This window comes from Alternaria postmessia (assembly GCF_024291825.1).
Source record: "Alternaria postmessia strain BMP 2775 chromosome Unknown scaffold_8, whole genome shotgun sequence".
Lineage (NCBI taxonomy): Eukaryota > Fungi > Ascomycota > Dothideomycetes > Pleosporales > Pleosporaceae > Alternaria > Alternaria postmessia.
Window position 1 is genome coordinate 356,558 of NW_026260081.1, and position 16,610 is coordinate 373,167.

General features: G+C 51.1%; 5 protein-coding genes across 5 annotated transcripts; 1 reads left to right on the top strand and 4 right to left on the bottom strand.

Annotated features, from left to right (window-relative positions):
• Nucleotides 1-362: 362 nt before the first annotated feature.
• Nucleotides 363-3,146, bottom strand: J4E82_002128 (uncharacterized protein; the record flags this gene model as incomplete). Its single annotated transcript, XM_051728431.1, has 5 exons — nt 363-980; nt 1,036-1,907; nt 1,959-2,125; nt 2,185-2,543; nt 2,613-3,146. 5 exons carry the CDS (start codon nt 3,144-3,146, stop codon nt 363-365), a joined length of 2,550 nt encoding a protein of 849 aa, XP_051591844.1.
• A 906-nt stretch (nt 3,147-4,052) lies between these two features.
• Nucleotides 4,053-5,208, bottom strand: J4E82_002129 (uncharacterized protein; the record flags this gene model as incomplete). Its single annotated transcript, XM_051728432.1, has 2 exons — nt 4,053-4,244; nt 4,813-5,208. The coding sequence occupies 2 exons, from the start codon at nt 5,206-5,208 to the stop codon at nt 4,053-4,055; spliced, it is 588 nt and encodes a 195-aa protein (XP_051591845.1).
• A 2,631-nt stretch (nt 5,209-7,839) lies between these two features.
• Nucleotides 7,840-8,943, top strand: J4E82_002130 (uncharacterized protein; the record flags this gene model as incomplete). The annotated part of the gene is made up of 1 exon (XM_051728433.1): nt 7,840-8,943. The coding sequence occupies one exon, from the start codon at nt 7,840-7,842 to the stop codon at nt 8,941-8,943; it is 1,104 nt and encodes a 367-aa protein (XP_051591846.1).
• Nucleotides 8,944-9,128: 185 nt separating this feature from the next.
• J4E82_002131 (uncharacterized protein) lies at nt 9,129-9,805 on the bottom strand (the record flags this gene model as incomplete). Its single annotated transcript, XM_051728434.1, has 3 exons — nt 9,129-9,388; nt 9,445-9,586; nt 9,719-9,805. The coding sequence occupies 3 exons, from the start codon at nt 9,803-9,805 to the stop codon at nt 9,129-9,131; spliced, it is 489 nt and encodes a 162-aa protein (XP_051591847.1).
• Nucleotides 9,806-12,024: 2,219 nt separating this feature from the next.
• J4E82_002132 (uncharacterized protein) lies at nt 12,025-15,696 on the bottom strand (the record flags this gene model as incomplete). The annotated part of the gene is made up of 1 exon (XM_051728435.1): nt 12,025-15,696. One exon carries the CDS (start codon nt 15,694-15,696, stop codon nt 12,025-12,027), a length of 3,672 nt encoding a protein of 1,223 aa, XP_051591848.1.
• Between the last annotated feature and the right edge of the window lie 914 nt (nt 15,697-16,610).

Sequence of the window (16,610 nt, forward strand, 5' to 3'; positions counted from 1 at the left end):
TCTGATGTGTGTCTAGAACGGCTCGAAGAAATTTTCTCATGATGCCTTCCACGATCTGTGTATAGAGCTTGTCGCCACTGACTCCAATGCAACGCCGACATTAGCAAACTCCGTAATACACCGGGTATCGTGCGCAGTATTTCCGAAACAAAAGAGAATGTTGGGCGGTACAAAGTATCCGACCATGCAATTCTAAGCAAACAAGACCCTCTCGCCCCAAGACTTTCGGAGAAGGAAAGCGGCGTGCCGGATATCTTGTAGACTACCCCCGAGGATAGTGAGCGCGTAGTAGGTACCAGGTTACATGTGCACCTGATCGCAGCTGTGTGAGCGTTATGACGACTCCCACCTAGCCGCTTGCTTCAGCCGGTATCTTGTTTGTCCCAGTTACCATCGGTACTCCCGAGAAGCATCTTGAAGATATTGCCGGTGGAGGGCTCTGTATCAACAATGTCTCTAGGCACTTCGTAGTACTGCTTCTGATCGTTGTCGAGAATATCCAGGCGCTGTCTCCCAATCTCATTGTCTCCAAATCGGATGAATTGGATACCAACATGTTCCAATCTACCAGTCTCCCATAGGTGGTTGACTAGGCGAGTAATGTGGTCCTGAACCGTGGAAAGACATTCTTGACCCTGCGACCAAACACCGTCCGTGAGGATGTAAATATTGACTGGGGGCTTCTCCTCTACTCGCGAAGACCAAGATGATCTTTTGTTCATCTGGGTTCGATAGTAATTCGGGAGGATCTTGTTGAGTGCTATACCCATCTGACACTGACCACCAGGTTTTACCTTTTCGAAATTCTTCATGAGTCCATTACGGTGTTTTTGGCGGTCGTCATGCTCACAACTATTAGCGAACCGTAACTCAATACCGTCTGGGTCTTTAGTTTTGACCAGATAGGCTAGAGCCTCGAAGACCCTCTTGACCTCTTTCCAGTGTTGGTGCATTGACGCCGAATCATCGATGAGAAAAATCTGATGCCACTCAGTCAGCGAGGCCGTCATAAGCCACTCATTAGTATTGACGTACCTGATCTCTGCCATGCAATCTTTTCAACCACTCTTGACCTTGTAGAGGAGGCGTTCTCGCGTCCGCCTTCTTCATGCGTATGTAATTTAGAGCTTTATCAACGGAAGCTACTGGAAGATCTCTCTGGCCGACGGGTGCGCTAGAATGTTGAGACGAACTGTTAATACCAGATACCGGAGTCTGCTGCGGCACGTCTATAGTGTGTCGAGCCATTACGTGAAGACTTTGTCTCGAAATATCTTCTTCTTCGATACTCAAGGCTGTGGAGAATGGACGAGCGCCAGGGTTTGTACTGATCGTTGCACGTCGATCCGGACGGTACGTTGAACGCCCTGGCGACTCGTACGATGACTGTATGGGAGGTGTGCCAGTCGTCACCAAGCCCAGCCCAACTGGCAGATCTGGAGGCAGTTGGACGGGCATAGAGTATCGAGCATTGGTGGTGGCTGTGGGCGGGGCCTCTAACTCTATAGCTCGTGTAAGGTCTTCGTATACTCTCAAAGCATCTGGCCTCCTTGAAGGATCTTGGGCCATCATTCCACCAACGATAAGGACGACGCGGCTAACGATATTATCAATGTTTGTCCGGCGCGCATGGCAGGCTTCCTTGTGCACGTCCTTTACGACATCGAGAACTTTTGTAGTATCGTGAAAGCAGCCGCTATAACCTGTTTGCGTAAGGGAGGGAATATCAGCAGTTGCTTTTATTCGCCGTTCGTTGTAGTCGATCAACCCGTTATAACCAAATACGGACCATACTGCGGCTTCACTGATCACGCAAGCCAAGGCCCAAATGTCTTTGCTTGGGTGTGCTTGCTTGATGCTTTGTTGTCTGAACCTGTCCTTCTCACCACGAAAGTATTCGAGCGCACCTTGAGGATCAGTTAGAATAGAGTAGACCTGGGTCTCGAACGACAACGTACTATACATCTTCGTGCCGTGCACATCGCGAAGTTGTGTCTCGTCAGAGTCGTCCGCTAGCACAAACCCAGCGAGTCCAAGATCTATGAGTTTGTAGGAGACATCGAACGGGCTGTCGTTGTTCATCTCTGAAACAAGAATGTTATCCGGTTTGATGTCGTTATGTAGCCTTCATAACTAGATCAGCTTGAGCCAAGGATAGAAAGAGGTTAAGAATTTTACACCTACCCTACTCTGTACGAACGATGGTTGTGTGAATCAGGAAGACGGTGTATACACGATATTGGCTTTACGAGCTGTATGAAATTTGTCCAGAACTTCAATATGTCGTTCGCTGATGTTGGCGGCTCGGTACGTTTGAAAAATTCTGTGAGGGTGCCGCCGCTAACATATTCGCGCAATATGTAACAGGTGTCGCCCTGTATCCAAGAACCATAGAAGCGCGCCATATTTTGCATTGCATTTTGTCCACTTGAGTGGCTCAGTAAGGTCCTGTAAGCCTCTACCTCGTTATCATGTAACCTTGTATTGTCCGATCGACACGATTTCAGGATGAAGACGCTGGTAGGGGGATGATGTGGTTCGTCCTTATCGCACAGCAGTCAGTGGCTTACTATATATGCTTGGACTTGTATGCGCTCAGAACTTTGACCTACTGGGAAAAGGTGGTTATACTCCTCAAATAACTCGACCCTGAAGATAGTCGAGTCCGATCCCTCCTTCAGCGGGTGTTTTTTCCTGAAGGGTACAACCTCGTTCGCGTGTAGCCTCGTGTCATTCAACCGGTCATACACCAGCCGTTTCGCGCAGAATTTCCACTGCGTCTCGTTGAATTGAGTGAATATGACTTTGCAGACTTCCGGCCATTCGTCGCGGCTAAGGAAAGGCAATCTTTCGTCTGCCAGCTGGTCGTGCTGAATAAACGTCGTTATGTATACACCCTGTTTTATCGAAAGAAGGATCGAGAATACGACCAGGTATCTTTCCCGGACTATGCGCTCATAGTTGGGCGAACTAGCGACATATAACAAGAGCTTCCGCACTCTGTCTGCAGTAAGGTAGGTTTGAAGCGCGCGTGTTGACACGATGGGCCGGGTGCCTGTTGGTGAAGTATCAGCTATGGCGAACCACTTGCACTTCTCTACGTGCTTGAGGAAATCAGAGAGTTCGCAATTGGTGCCGGGCGCCATGGTGATCGTTAGGGATAGCGCGCATCAGGTAGTCGCGGTCGGTATCAGTCGCGCCGGGTACAAGAGCGGATCGGCAGGAGGAGCAGCACGCATGAAGCTTGGAACGTAAGCTGATATCGAGTTCGAAGATTTCGCAAGCGCGTGCTGCGAGGCTGAAGTTAAGGCCCCAGGAGCTGCTCTACGGTGGTTCGCTAAGCAATGCGATCAAGACGGAACCCCAGTGCCCCGCCAAAAGCTTCAAGCCACAATCTACCGGACCTGCATCACCGTGGCATCGTCCTCGTTGAGGCTGCCACTATCCAGTTGAAATCATACAGTCTTTCTTGCAGAAGACGCGACGAAAGACAAGGAGAGTCATTAGAAACAACAGACCGACGGATCCAGGAAGGATGACAAACAGTCGGACTGATCAGCCTGGACGATTACGAACGCAAACCTCCTACGATGAGTCTATGTCGACGAGTGCAAACAGATACGTCCTGGCAACGAGCAGTGATGAATATTTGGAGGGTTAGACGGCAGGAATGATCTTCCTTGTGGGTGCGACGTTGGCTTTAGGTCAAACGGGTTGACACAGCGTGGACCCGCCAAGACGCACCGGTCCACTACTGACCATGGCCTATGATTCAGGTTTGACACGCTTTCAGCTTCTAGTGGCTATCACAATGATCTTTGTCCCTGGACGCCCGACTGCATCGCTATACTAAACTGCGTCACCAGTCAAATTAAGTCGTATCTATGCTAGACTACAGAACATACTTTGCGGTGCGCAACAGCATTGGCAGTCCAATTCGAACGAGACACGGTTTGAAATTGCCTTTACAATATACACGTCTAGGAAGATAGAGGATGTCGCCCCTTTGTAAAACAATCTTGGCCGATCTAATGATTGGACAACCCAGGATATCAAGCCTCACCAGCTGCTTCGGACCGATCATTCTGTCTAGTTTCTCTTCTAGCCAAGCAATAGATGACGTACCACGCGATAAAGGTCATTGCTGTCGCAGGCAGGGCAACCTTCAAGTATAGCTTCAGACCCTGTATTTGTAGTTCTTGTTCGCCATTTTGGAATTTGAGGATATCGGTGCTCATGAAAGTCTGCTTGGGATCAGTAGATGTACGGACCCAAAGCACTTTACCGATCACTTACAGCGATGAAGGTTGCTGGAAGGAAGAAAAGAGTTACAGTGGTGATCACTCTCATTGAAACTGTCTCTTGCTTTGTCTTCATGGCAAGGTCTTGCATCTTCAGAGTCATTGTTTCCATGCGAGCTGCGCATTCTCGAGACTCTTTTGCGTAGAATTCGCTCGCTTTGGAGCTTCGATGTTGCAATATACCGCTTACCTGTGTGATGCCGTATTAGTGTATGTCTATGCTATAGTGCTGTCTTTCTTGCTGCTCGTTTTTTGGAAAGTGCTTGGTGGCTGCATTACTGCTAATAGCTGCGGCCTTCCTTGTTGATTTCATAGGCCTAGCCTGGGTATTTACCAGAAAATTTCCTATATTAAGGATAGAGTTCGAGAGTATAGTACTTACCAAAGTCTTTCGGTTGGCCAAGAGGTGTAGCAGAGTCTCCGTCCGCGACTGCAGCATGCGTAGATCTTTTTCGACCCCAACTACGCCTTTACAAAAGTGATGAAGGCTGGCTCTGCAGTCATCACGAACTTCTTGAGGAAATTCTTCATGCTTTGTGAGTTCTTCGTACTGCAGCCTCAGCTGCTCAAGAACATCTGTGTTCAGCTTCAATACAAGCATAGCTTCCTGTGCCTTCTCTTCAATGTGTTGTATGTCTTGAAGATTTCTAAAGGTGAATATATCAGGTGTCTTATCCAAATCACTGGAGGAAAAAGACGGTGGTAGCTCTGGAGGCGATAACCTTTCAGAAGATGGTAACAACCGCTTTTCATCTCCAGATATCGGGTTGTCGTTGGTCGTGTCAAGACGCCACGGCCGTTTCAGTGAACTACGAAAATCGTTTAGAGCTGAGTTCCATCGTCTCGTCTTTGGAGGAGAGTTCATTGTTGGTACCGATGTCCACAAGCTGTCATCAACATTGCCCATCGGCGATTGTGTATAGGGATGTGGACTTGATTGCATAGTATTTGATCGATTCGGGGATCGTTTTGTCCAAACTGGTGGCAGTGTGAAAGATCGTGATGGAGGACTTGTTGGAGACATCTGTGATACGTTGCAAAACGGTCCCATGTTGGGGTGTGGACTTGTGGTATTTAGTGGTGAAGGCGATGACAATGGTGTCGGAGTTCTCTCAACTTGAAATGCCAATACTCCTCTCGTTAATGTCTGCAATTGATCTTCGAGATCGTTGATATACCATCTCCAATTCTCGCCGGACCAGTTGCATAGCAGAAGATGCGTATCAAGAGATGCTGCAAATGCATCGCCGCGAGAATTGAGAGAGCCTTCACCATGCATTTGCCTCTTGGACGTTTCAGTCACACGATTCTTGATATCCTTGTTTCCTTTGACGATGATCCAGGACGTTCGCCCGTTCTCTACATCGAATGTATGATATACAGCACACTGGCGAATCGACCACGGTAACTTTGACTGACTTTGCGATGGTTCCACTGATCTTAGGTTATAACAGAAGCGAATGTATTTCCCCGAACGATCTAGTTCGGGCAGTACACAAGCTCTGTCATACGAGGCCAACAGGGATTCGTCTCTCAGCCCACTGAAATGGAAGTCTTGCGCGTGTTCCCTTAGTCCGAAGGGAAAGACGAAGTCCAGAAACGAAGGAGGCACCTGGTAGAATGTACATAGGAAGCTGAACATGTCGTACGTGATACGCAACGGTGCCCGGCTTTGGCCTGCTGTTAGAAATCTGCCGTCATCAGCTGGGTCTCAAAGAATAGTAACGTTCGCTAACATGAACCGACACCTTGGATCAACAGCCTCAGGCTTCATTAGTTGTTTAAAGCCTAAAATGAGTTCCAATTCGCGCTGATCCTTGATGCACGCCGAGCTATAGCCTTGTGCATGGTTAGAAGATCAAATCGCGGCTGGCGATAGACTGCTTACGATGGTCTGCTTCATGGTAATCGAGAAAATCAACTCCCACTCGCTTGTCTTGGACATCTCGGAAAAGATATTTGGATTGGTTCCTGAGTCGATCAAGGTATCCTGCCGTGCTGTGTGTGAGGGCGCTGCGCTGTGTAAGATTCTTCGGGTAGTCCTTGAACCCTTCACAAGATAGAACGAATTTGTCCATTACGACTACTAAAACCAATTGATGAAGTATGAAAAATTCGTCCCCGAGGAAAATGGGTAAACCAGGCTATATAACATCACTGGAGATGATCACAGCCCCGAGTCCCTAGTCCGGTGTGCTGCCCTAGACGAATGCCACCAAATCCTGCTAAGCCCCGCGCACGAGGATGTCAAGCATATAGCCCCACGTTCTCTCCGTCAACACCTTTCATCAATCGTCTTCCCATCGCCGTTCTTTAAGAGCATTTCGCTGATCCTGAAAGCACGTTAGGACCTGTATTAACACTGTGTATTAAAAATCTACCCATACAGAGGTTAATGATCTAGGAATCCAGAATCTGTATGTCCCATTGACGACCTGCAAGCCTTGCTCAGCCTACGCCATTTGAAACTTCTGGAAATCATACTTGGATGAAGAAGTTATACGACCCATACAATTCAGTCAAGTACGCTTGCAAGTCTGCCTGGTTGAGGCGATAGTCCGGAAATGTATCCCACACGTAAGACATCGAGTGCTAGGTATCAAGGAGGCAAAAGGGCAGCGTCGAGGCGTAATTGAATTCGGGGTTGATAGACAGTAATATGAAACCGGTGAAGAACGCTCCAGTTCCAAGGCAGTCTGAAACCTCTGTCCTTCGCATACCCACGGCTAACAGATATACACCTGACTGGTGTGTCCTACTGCGTGCGGCTCTGCTTGACTGGTATCATCAACAGTCCTCCAGATCCAGATCGCAAGGCTGTCTAGTTCGTTCGGATCTATTCAGCGAATGATACGATCTAGGCTTAATTACTTGATGCAAGCCGTGATAGATGCACCTGTAATGAAGGGTCATGAGATGACATATAGCAAGCTACTACTGGCCAGTCTGTGATTCCGGTGAATGTCAACAGCTGCGCGATTCAGCCATCATCCTCTAGTGTGTGTGCCCGATTGGTGAGGCTTGCTCTGAGCAGCATGAGGGCGGGGCGAGCGCCATGTGGTGATCTCAGCAGATGCCGGGGCAGACTTTGAACTCGATTCTGCCTACTTACACATGATTACATGCATAAGTGGCACATTACCTCATCCAAGCACTTCTTGAATGCAGTACATAGAGTCTACCTTCCACAAATTACTGCCTCGAGTGTAGGCTCCGTATCGCAGGGTTTCTGACCGAAAAGTAGCGACGACGAAGTTGGTATCGAAATGTCTTTCGCACATCAGATTTCGATTCAGAACTGGGTCGATGGGATCATGGAAGGACAGTGATGTGGAGATGTTGGTTGTTGCAGCCATGTGTGCGGAGTGTGTCCGCTATGACGGAGCTACCTAGGTACCCCGCTAAGAGTCACTGCCCCACCAAAATTTTGATACAGTCTAAAGTCTTTGGCTTGTGAACGACGCACATATTGTCAGCTATTTTGATATCGCTCAAGAAACAAGACCTGTCCAGGGTTTTACTCAGCAAGCCCGTCGCGATGTCGAAGCCAAAAGACCTGCGCACACTTATTGATCTCACCAAAACCACGCAAGCACTCCTCACGCACTTCCAATCCTCTCTCGCGCCCAGCAAAGACACCACTTCGAAGTCCGATGCCTCAGCGACTGAGATAGCAAATCCTCTCGATGTCATTAAAGCGTCGACAACACTCCTAAAATCGCATTCAACCACGCTGTCGCTCCTCCTCATAAACCCACCTCTCACTCCCTCGGCCATCATAGCGAAGATTGGCGATGTGAGCTCAGGCCCGCTGAATAGCTTGGTGGCTGCCGCCTCATACGTACCACAAGAGGGTCAGAAGGGTGACATCGGGAACATAATGCGCACGGAAGTCAAGTCGCAGGTGAGGAGGTTACTGGGGACATGGGGAGAGGTTCTTGTCATAATTTTGAAGATGGCAGAGAAGAGGCAAGATATGCAGGGCAAAGATAAAGGTCCGACTGAGAGCGAGAAGCAAGAAGTCTTGTCTTCCACTGGTGTGTTATGGGATGCATGCGACGCGCTGATAAAGTTGTGCGCAGACGGTGTTGTCGGACTGGTGGTCAAGAAGGCGCAGGAATTACGAGCAGTTCTGCTGGATGCGATCGAAGAGCTGAAAGAATGGGGGGAAGACGTTGAAGATGACGACGATGGAGCAGAAGGCAGCGACGATGAAGACGAGATCTTCGGCGCTTCGAACAAGATTGGCAAGGATGACAAGGAGTTAAAGCAACTTCTAGACACCAGTGTCAAGAAGCTGAAGATGGTAGGTATGCTATACCAAGCACTGGTCAAGAGGAGGTTAAAGACATATCCTGCGTCATCCATACTCGAACCAACTGCAGCCCCGGACGGCACCACCTCGACACCCTGCAAAAGGCTTGATGAACTTATGAACACCCTCAAGACGATACCCGAGACGGTCGACGACGTTGCAGGTGCATTCTATGATCTGGACGAAGATGAGGCGAAACAAACACTTGATAAATGTTGTGGTGAGGCTAAGAGCGCGATTGAGCTGGTCAAACAGAGTTGGAATGGTGAAGATGATGAGTTCACAATATGGTCTGGCAAGTGGATTAGTGCATTGGAAGCTGCCTGAACAGCATACGAAACCAATTGGCATCACAATGCTTTGACGCAAGGTATTTAGGATACGACAATTCAAACGAACAAGACGGTATCTATTGCGGTCCGACGTATAAGCGACCGCTGAATTACAAAATCTTAATTTACCAAGACGCGCCATCTCGATATTTCATTCCCCCTCCCAAAGCCAAAATCTCTCTACAATCCGAAAACAGCGGCCATACCCATGGCGACAACACCGTAGCTGGCAAGCTTGCCGGCAGCAGCGTTCTCGGTCTGCTCAGCGGCCTGGGAGCCAGTGGGGGAACCAGAGCCGCTCATGGTGCGGCTTCCGCTGACCTGGCTAGTAGATGCAGAACCGGTAGCGGCAGCGGAGCCGGAGGATGCTACTGCGGTAGGAATGTCGGAGAGGGTTACACCGGCGGCGCCGCAGAGGGAAGAGACGGCGGGTGCAAGGCCTAGGATACGATTAGGTATGGACATGGGATGGATGCATATAGAGGTATCAACGTACTGGAAATCTCAGCCGGTTGGCATCGCTCGGGCGCGCAAGTGAGGAGAGAGTTCTCAATGGCGGAACGACCGCTGGTGCACTGGCACTTGGTGTCTGTGACGCCACAGTTGGAACCAGGGAGAGCGGCGACGAAGCAGGGAATCTATTAACTATTGTGTTAGTTATACGTTTCGAATGAAGATGCACTGAAGTCGGCTCAAAAGATGTGGAGCTATCTCATTGCGATTACCGAAATCGCATCGAATCAACAATGAATGTGGAGAAGGTAACATACAGCGCACTGCGGGATACCGCTCAAATCCTGAGCACCAACGAAGGCAAGCGAAGCCGCAACGGCAAGAACGGTGGCCTGGAAACGCATCTTGATTATGTGGTATAAGTGGCTGTAGGGACTGCGGCAAAGGTAATATGGAGTATAGGTGAGATGTTCGAAGAGACGGGTGGATGAACAGGGTTGAGCGAGAAACGATGGGGAGAGAGGGACCTATGTACTGGTAAGAAGGGTAACAAATGTCTCAACTTAGTCTGGTCACCAATGCCTAGGTGCAAGCTTACTCCATAGGACAAGACTCGTGGAGATTAACATTGGAGTACCCGATGATCGTCTCAGGGATTGCCGCGATCCACCCTTACAGGCTGGGTTGACCATTTCCCCTCCCTTCTTCTCGACGTTCCTTGATCTGCACAATGCGTTTACGTTAGCTATACCATTTAGATGCGTGTATTTCGTCGAGTTACGAGGGCCGGACTGCGACCATGAGCCTCGCATAGGTGCGTGATATGCCTCGGATGAAGAGTTAGGTCGCAGTTAGAGTTTGGGATGGCGCCGAGCTTGCGGTCCTTTAGCGTTGGTCAGGCGGCGTGGTGGCACAGCAGTGGAGAAGGGTGGAGGGATCGCGTCCTTGCTTTTATCTGCGTCAACGCGACGGTGCGATTCTTACTCGCCGGACCAATCATCTTCCTTGCGGAGTTGTATCATTTATGTTTTGGCAGGCATGCTGCTGAGGCTCCGGGCTTCATTGTAGTGAATGTGGGGGATAGTGTACCCGATGAAAGCACGCTGCGTTTCTGGTAATTGTCTATTTCTCACGTATCCTGCCTGTTCTTGTTTGCTTTTACTGCATGACGACTGCTTCGGGCAACCTGCGTTCGCTGGTGCGGCACCAGATGCCGACCCTGCGTTAGGAAGAAGTATGTCGTCTTGGCATGCGGATGGGGAAGGTACCATCGACGGTTCGAACGGGTTAGTGGCGTAGCGCACCGCTATAGAGTGGGCTGCACATGCACAATATTCATCGGAAACAGCTTATCCATTTGTAATGGCACTTTGCGCTCTGACGATATCGTGTTCAAGCCACAGAGGATGAAGAGATCTTTTTGCGCAAGATTGGGATCCACTGTCTAGGCAAAAAATGCCGATGGGTAAATGGTGAGTCCTAGTTGAGTTCGGCAAGGGACAGCCACGCGCGAAGGATCCAAGGATGCAGGTACGCGATAAGCGGCATGCAGGCTTAGATCACGATCCCTACCCATATCCCTTTTCTCCTCACACCGATCCTAATCTCTTCGTCGTGGTTGCGGAATCTAAATTCCCGTCTCCTTTCCTTCAAGCTTCTCTACGAAATCAATAGAACCACTCTACCTCGTCTCGAGCCTATCGTTCGTGAGTCGCTTTCTGGAGCGACGATCCAACGTTCTCGATTTCGCGCACGTCCCCTATTGCGGCGCCTGAAACACAAAGCCTGTGAGTCGCTCGTCCTTGCAGATCAGCAGTATCATGTCTCATATTGCTTCTGCGTGGCAATGGAATCATGCTTTCAGCTTTTCCAAATGTGATGGTGTCTGCGCCGTTGGTGATGCGTGATGACGGCAGCGATGAAACCGGGAAGGCGGCACGGTAAATGGATCAGACCAAACACTGAACGCGGGGGTTTCAGCATCATTGTGACCGTTGAATACTTTCCCACAGCCTGCGCTGTGTTGAGACAAAATGGGCGATGATGCAATTTGTCTCCAGTCGTTCCGATCGATAGACTTGAGACTAGAAAAGTTCTGCTCATGAGACAGATGTTGTGCGGTGTAATAGTTGCATTCAACACCATATTGGCTGACGCAAGTCCAGCAGCAGATGCTGAACCGGAAACCTAGCGAGCCCGTGAAAGGGCTGTAGTGACTAGCAGTACATTTCGACTCCGATAAACATGCAATCCTCCCGAACCCGACTCTACTGAATGTACTCAAACTTGTTTCAATGCGATTGCCAACCTCCAAAAACACCGTGTCCAGCCCGGTGAGGGTTGTAATCTAGCCAGAACCCTATCGTTGATCGTTAAAAGAGATCTTTGCAAAGAGAAGTCGCAGGACGGAAGGTATATTGCTGAGCCGGAAGCCAAAAAATGAAAAATGATTAAGGAAAGAAAAAGGCCGTGGTCGCAGACACGGCGAACCTATGGACTGAAGGCAAACAGACAGAGATAAGATTTTGCGAATGTGCCAAAAAAATCGAAAAAGGTTCGCTTTTGATCGCAAATATTGGAATGTCGACAGAACTGTCAGGTGTCAAATTCTTGAAGTGGCCATCTAAAACATGCCTCCTTCCATAGGCTGTTGGCTACCAGCAGGGCCGTTTGTAGGACGTGGAGGCGAGTTGTTGCGCATAGTGAACCCGTTTTGAGGCATAGCTGGAGATGGTCCAAACTGGCTCTGGGCGTTTCCACGTAGACTTCTGCCTTCGCTTGACGCCTTACGCAACCTGCCTTTTGGTTGCTGGGACTGGTTCATCAGTCCGTCAGACGAGTTTGTGCGGAGGGGCTCGCCGTAAGGGGCTCGCGGTGCCTCCATACCAGGCTGTACGGCAGGATCGTAAGGTGATGGTCCTGTCGGGCTTGAACTCTCACCGCGACCGAATCCAAAACGTCTCCTCATAGGGTTGATTGGCGGAACGGGCGGTGCGTCATTCTCCATACCATTCTTCAGAGAAGCACCAGCTGGAAGGTTGATCGTGTCAATAGAAGATGTTGTGGAGAGAAAGACAGGCTCTGAAATCTCAGACTTCGCGATTGACTTCTTCCGTAGCACTCCAGTCTTAGTCAATGGCTGCACAGTACTTGGGTTGAAAGCAGTTGTGCTGGGAGTGGTGGGGTTTGAGACGGGAGGAGTATGGTTGGCGGAGAACGGAGGTACTGGAGAGGTTGGGTGCGAGAAGGCGTTGGCGCTGCCATTATTGAAGCCACCTGGGGACGGTCGTGGAGAAATTGGTATTCCCGGGGAGAACTTGCCTTGTGGAGGAGGGAGGCGAGAGTTCTGGCTTGATCCAGTGTTGGTTTGGATGGGGTGAAGATGCTTGGATTCGAAGTAATTTGCTGCAGCAGTTTTACTGTTGCTACGCGATCGCATACGACCCTGAGAATCCAGTGATGGCCTTTCAGCAGGAAGTGGGGGTGTTGGATGAGCGACGTAACCAGGAAGTGATGGCATTGTATTAGGAGGATACGCGCCACGGGATCCCTCGGTCATCGCCTGATCGAGATCGTCACGGTATTGATCAGGGCGAGGGCGGCTTCGAGAGCGGCCTGATGATGTTCCTGAGCTTGAGCGCTCTCGTGTTGAACTTCTGGTCGATGCTTGTGGAGACCTGCCTGTTGGGCGACCAGTCCGGCTGCTTTCTGTTGCTGATCGCTGTCGATGTTCCAACTCTCGTTGTGCGTCCTGCTCACTTTGCTGCAGTACTCGAGACTGCTTTGGTCGCAGTGGAGGCACGTCACCTTGAAGGCCAACGAGCGAGGTGCTGCTAACATTCGCTGAAGTTCCCCCAAGAGCAAGCTTCCTCACCGATTTGTTTGAAACATCAACTGTGGCGAATGATTCCCGGCTCGACTTTGCACGGAGCATGTTCAAAGCAGTCTTCAATCCGCCTGAGGGTCCGCCAGGTGCTGGGCTTGTTGACCGACCTTCAGCCCTTGCACGAAGGCTTTCCTGTATTAAGCGCTGCCTCTGGGCGAGATCCCGCTGGAAAGCCTCGTGGTCAGCCTCTGTCTCATTGCTGGCAATTCGTTCGTGGGTCCTTCGCGGAGTAAGGTCCCAAGGAGCCGCAGGATTTGGTTCGGTAGCGCTCATGACAAGAGGTGTCGCATCCTGTCCGTTGATCGAATCTTCTGAGTTCATCTTGCCACTCTCGTCGCGGTACGGGTTGTCAATGTCATCCAAGTCCCATGGGTTGGAATGGCTGTAGGTCGATGGTGCGGGTGTGACTGATTCGGATCCTGGCTGGCGGCGTTGGAGGCCGAACTCTTGCGTATGGATGGCAAGTCCCATCGGTGGGCTCATCATTGGTGGGCCTGGTTCACCGTAGTTTGAAGACACATTGCTCATGTTACGGAGGTGCTGCCGTATCATTCCACTGAGTCCGCCGTTGTCAGGACCTAATGTTGGGGAGTCAACCTCCGTACCGTCCACCTTGACCGTCTCATCAGGACGAGGAGACGCTTCTTGGGTTAGCGCAGGGCTGTACGACGCAGGACCTGTCCGAGATACTTCTTCCTCAGATGTTGTTCGAGAGCGGAGAGCAGGATGCTCAAATATTGAAGGTGCAGGTCCAGTCGCCACAGGAAGGTTGTCAAATCGGCGGGTGGGCTCCATCGGATGAGGAACCGTCGGTTTGGGGGCCTCTTCCTCTGCATCACTGGAATCGGGCGAGCTGAAGAAAGTTGCCTTGTTGCTATCTGAGCGCTGACGTGGGACTTCTGGGAGACGTTGTGTTGGTGGTGAGCTCGGTGTTGCTGGGCCTGCGGTTCTCATTTGGCTTGCGGCAGCTTGAAACCTGGAGAATGCAGACGGTGCTTGACTGGGCTCAGCAGTCGACTCAGAGCTCGACCGCTCCTTTGCGTCACTTTCAGCTCGCTTGCGCCTCTGCTGTTCTGCACGCTCTCTCAAAGTAGGCTTGCGCGGCGGGGACTTTTCGACTTTATTAGTCGGTGTGCTGCGTCCTTCGCGGTCCTGTTGCATATGGCGCAAGCGCTCTGCATATTGCTCTTCGCTAAAAGCTGCCTTAGGTTTATTGAAAGTTCCCATGGCCGTGGCCTTGCCTCGATCATTGGGCTGAAGTGCTGCATTGAGAGTGTGTGCCTCCTCGCTGTCGCTAATGACGGGACTCGCCAGAGCCGGCGATTGTGGACGAGCGAGGACGGGACTCGACGCACCAGAGGAGTTATTCCTGCTCACGCCCGGGTATTGGAGCGAGTTTGGGCTATCTGAGCGGAAGCCTGGCCCTCTAGCGAAGCGATCGCTGAGATTGGTGGCAGACCGTGCTTGCGCTATGGAAATTGGTGGTGTTGATCGACCGGTTGGCGCACGTGCCCGTTGTATGGAATTGAGACGGTTCATGGCTGAGGACTGTTGCTCTTGAATTTGCTGGTCCAGTCCTTGATCGTAGAGTCTCCGTTTCGTCGTCGATTTACTGAGATCGGGGGATGTCATAGGGGCACCTGCGGGCGGGAAGGCAGGAGAGGACGCTGTTACGGAGTTGGTACCTTGTGATGCTATTGATGTCGCAGCCGTGGACGTACGCGTGTTCACTGTGCCCGAGTTGGTGGATGATGAAGTCTCCCTCTTACGACTGAGCTCCGTAGGGCTAGATGGCTCAGAATGCTGTCCCTCGTTTTCCTCCGCTTGTTGCCTCAGCCTTTCCTTTTCCTCTTGTCGAAGTCGTTGGTATGCTGACATGTTGACGTCGTCGTCGTATAGTGTCCGTCCAGTACCCTTAGCGTTACTGTTGGAGATCATGTAGATCTTCTGCCTTCCTCCAAACAAGACGTTGCCCTCGCCAGGTCTAGCTCTGCTCATCATGCTACCGGAGCCATCGTCGTCTCTGCTGCTGTCGAAGGAATTGGTTCGCTCGTTTGCAAAGGGCGGTCGAATAGAGCCATTGAGGGAGGAGACTTCGGCAATATCGGAGAGGCCACCAGGGACGAAACCAAACTCGTGGAGGCGTGATTGGCGTTTCGGTTGTAGTACACTGTCGTCGCTGGCCTTACCGATCTTGGAGTCTGGGTCGTCTTGCTCCTTCAACATGCTGAAGCGGGTAGATAGGCCAGGCATGATTAGACTTGTCCGGAAGTCGTCTGCCTTGGGAAGCGCGGCACTGAGATCGAACTCTGGTTTGGGCTCCTCCTGACCCTTCTTGCCCTTCTTTGTCTTCTTTGCAGCGGCCACATCCTCACTGCCATCCTTCTTCCTGTTCAGCCAACGATTCATGATGCCCTGGTAGTTATTAGCAAAAAGATTCGAACGCGCCATTGCATCTGGAGAAGGCAAGAGGCAACGGCGGGCGCCTTGGCAGTGTAGACGAGAGGAGGTATCTTCTTACTGGTGGCAACGATTAGACTGGATTATAGCGACGATTGTGCGCTAACCAATCTGGAGCGGACCTTGTCTGCGGAGGGTGGGCAGGCGCAGTCGAGCGATGAGTGGGGAAGGTGAGAGCAAGGCGACTCGGGCTGGGAGGAAAGAGCAGACGCGAACATGTAGCGGGGCCAAAAACAACAGTGCAGTCGATCGCGAGCAGTGTTTTTTTGAAAGAGTGTCCTAGGCACGGGGGAATGTAATGTCGGCAAGAGGCGAAGGAGGAAGCTCGGGATGAAAAGGAAGACGTGCAGCGATTGCAGGCGTGCTTGGGCGCGGGCGTCTCTGGATGGCTCGGTTGGCGGCAAAAAGTACAAAACAATAGATTATAGCAAAAGTTAAGGAGCGTGTATAGCTGGAGACAACAGGTCAAGGAGTGAATGCACGCGCGCTGCGGAGTGCTGGCGTGGTGAAGGAAAAGAATGCAGAGAGCAGATCTCCCGACCGAAAAGATGCTTCGAGGAGCGGGTCGACGTGGGTATGCACTCTTTGGGCCTCTGGGGGAGTGACAAGCACACTCACATGGTACAAGGATCAATTTCCACTAGCCTCATTTCCGCGTCGTGCATGGGCGTCGCGGTGCAGGGTGAAGAGAGACGCCATAACGCGCGGGCCAGCATCCGCTCGATAGGCTGACTGAAGTCTGACGGCCATGATTGCGCCGCTGAGCCCAAAACCCGCGCCGTCCCAGGGGATGCGGGCGACACGCAGAGTGAAGATGCAGCGACGTGATCAAACGGTCATTTGCTAGCGCCGACGCTTCTTCC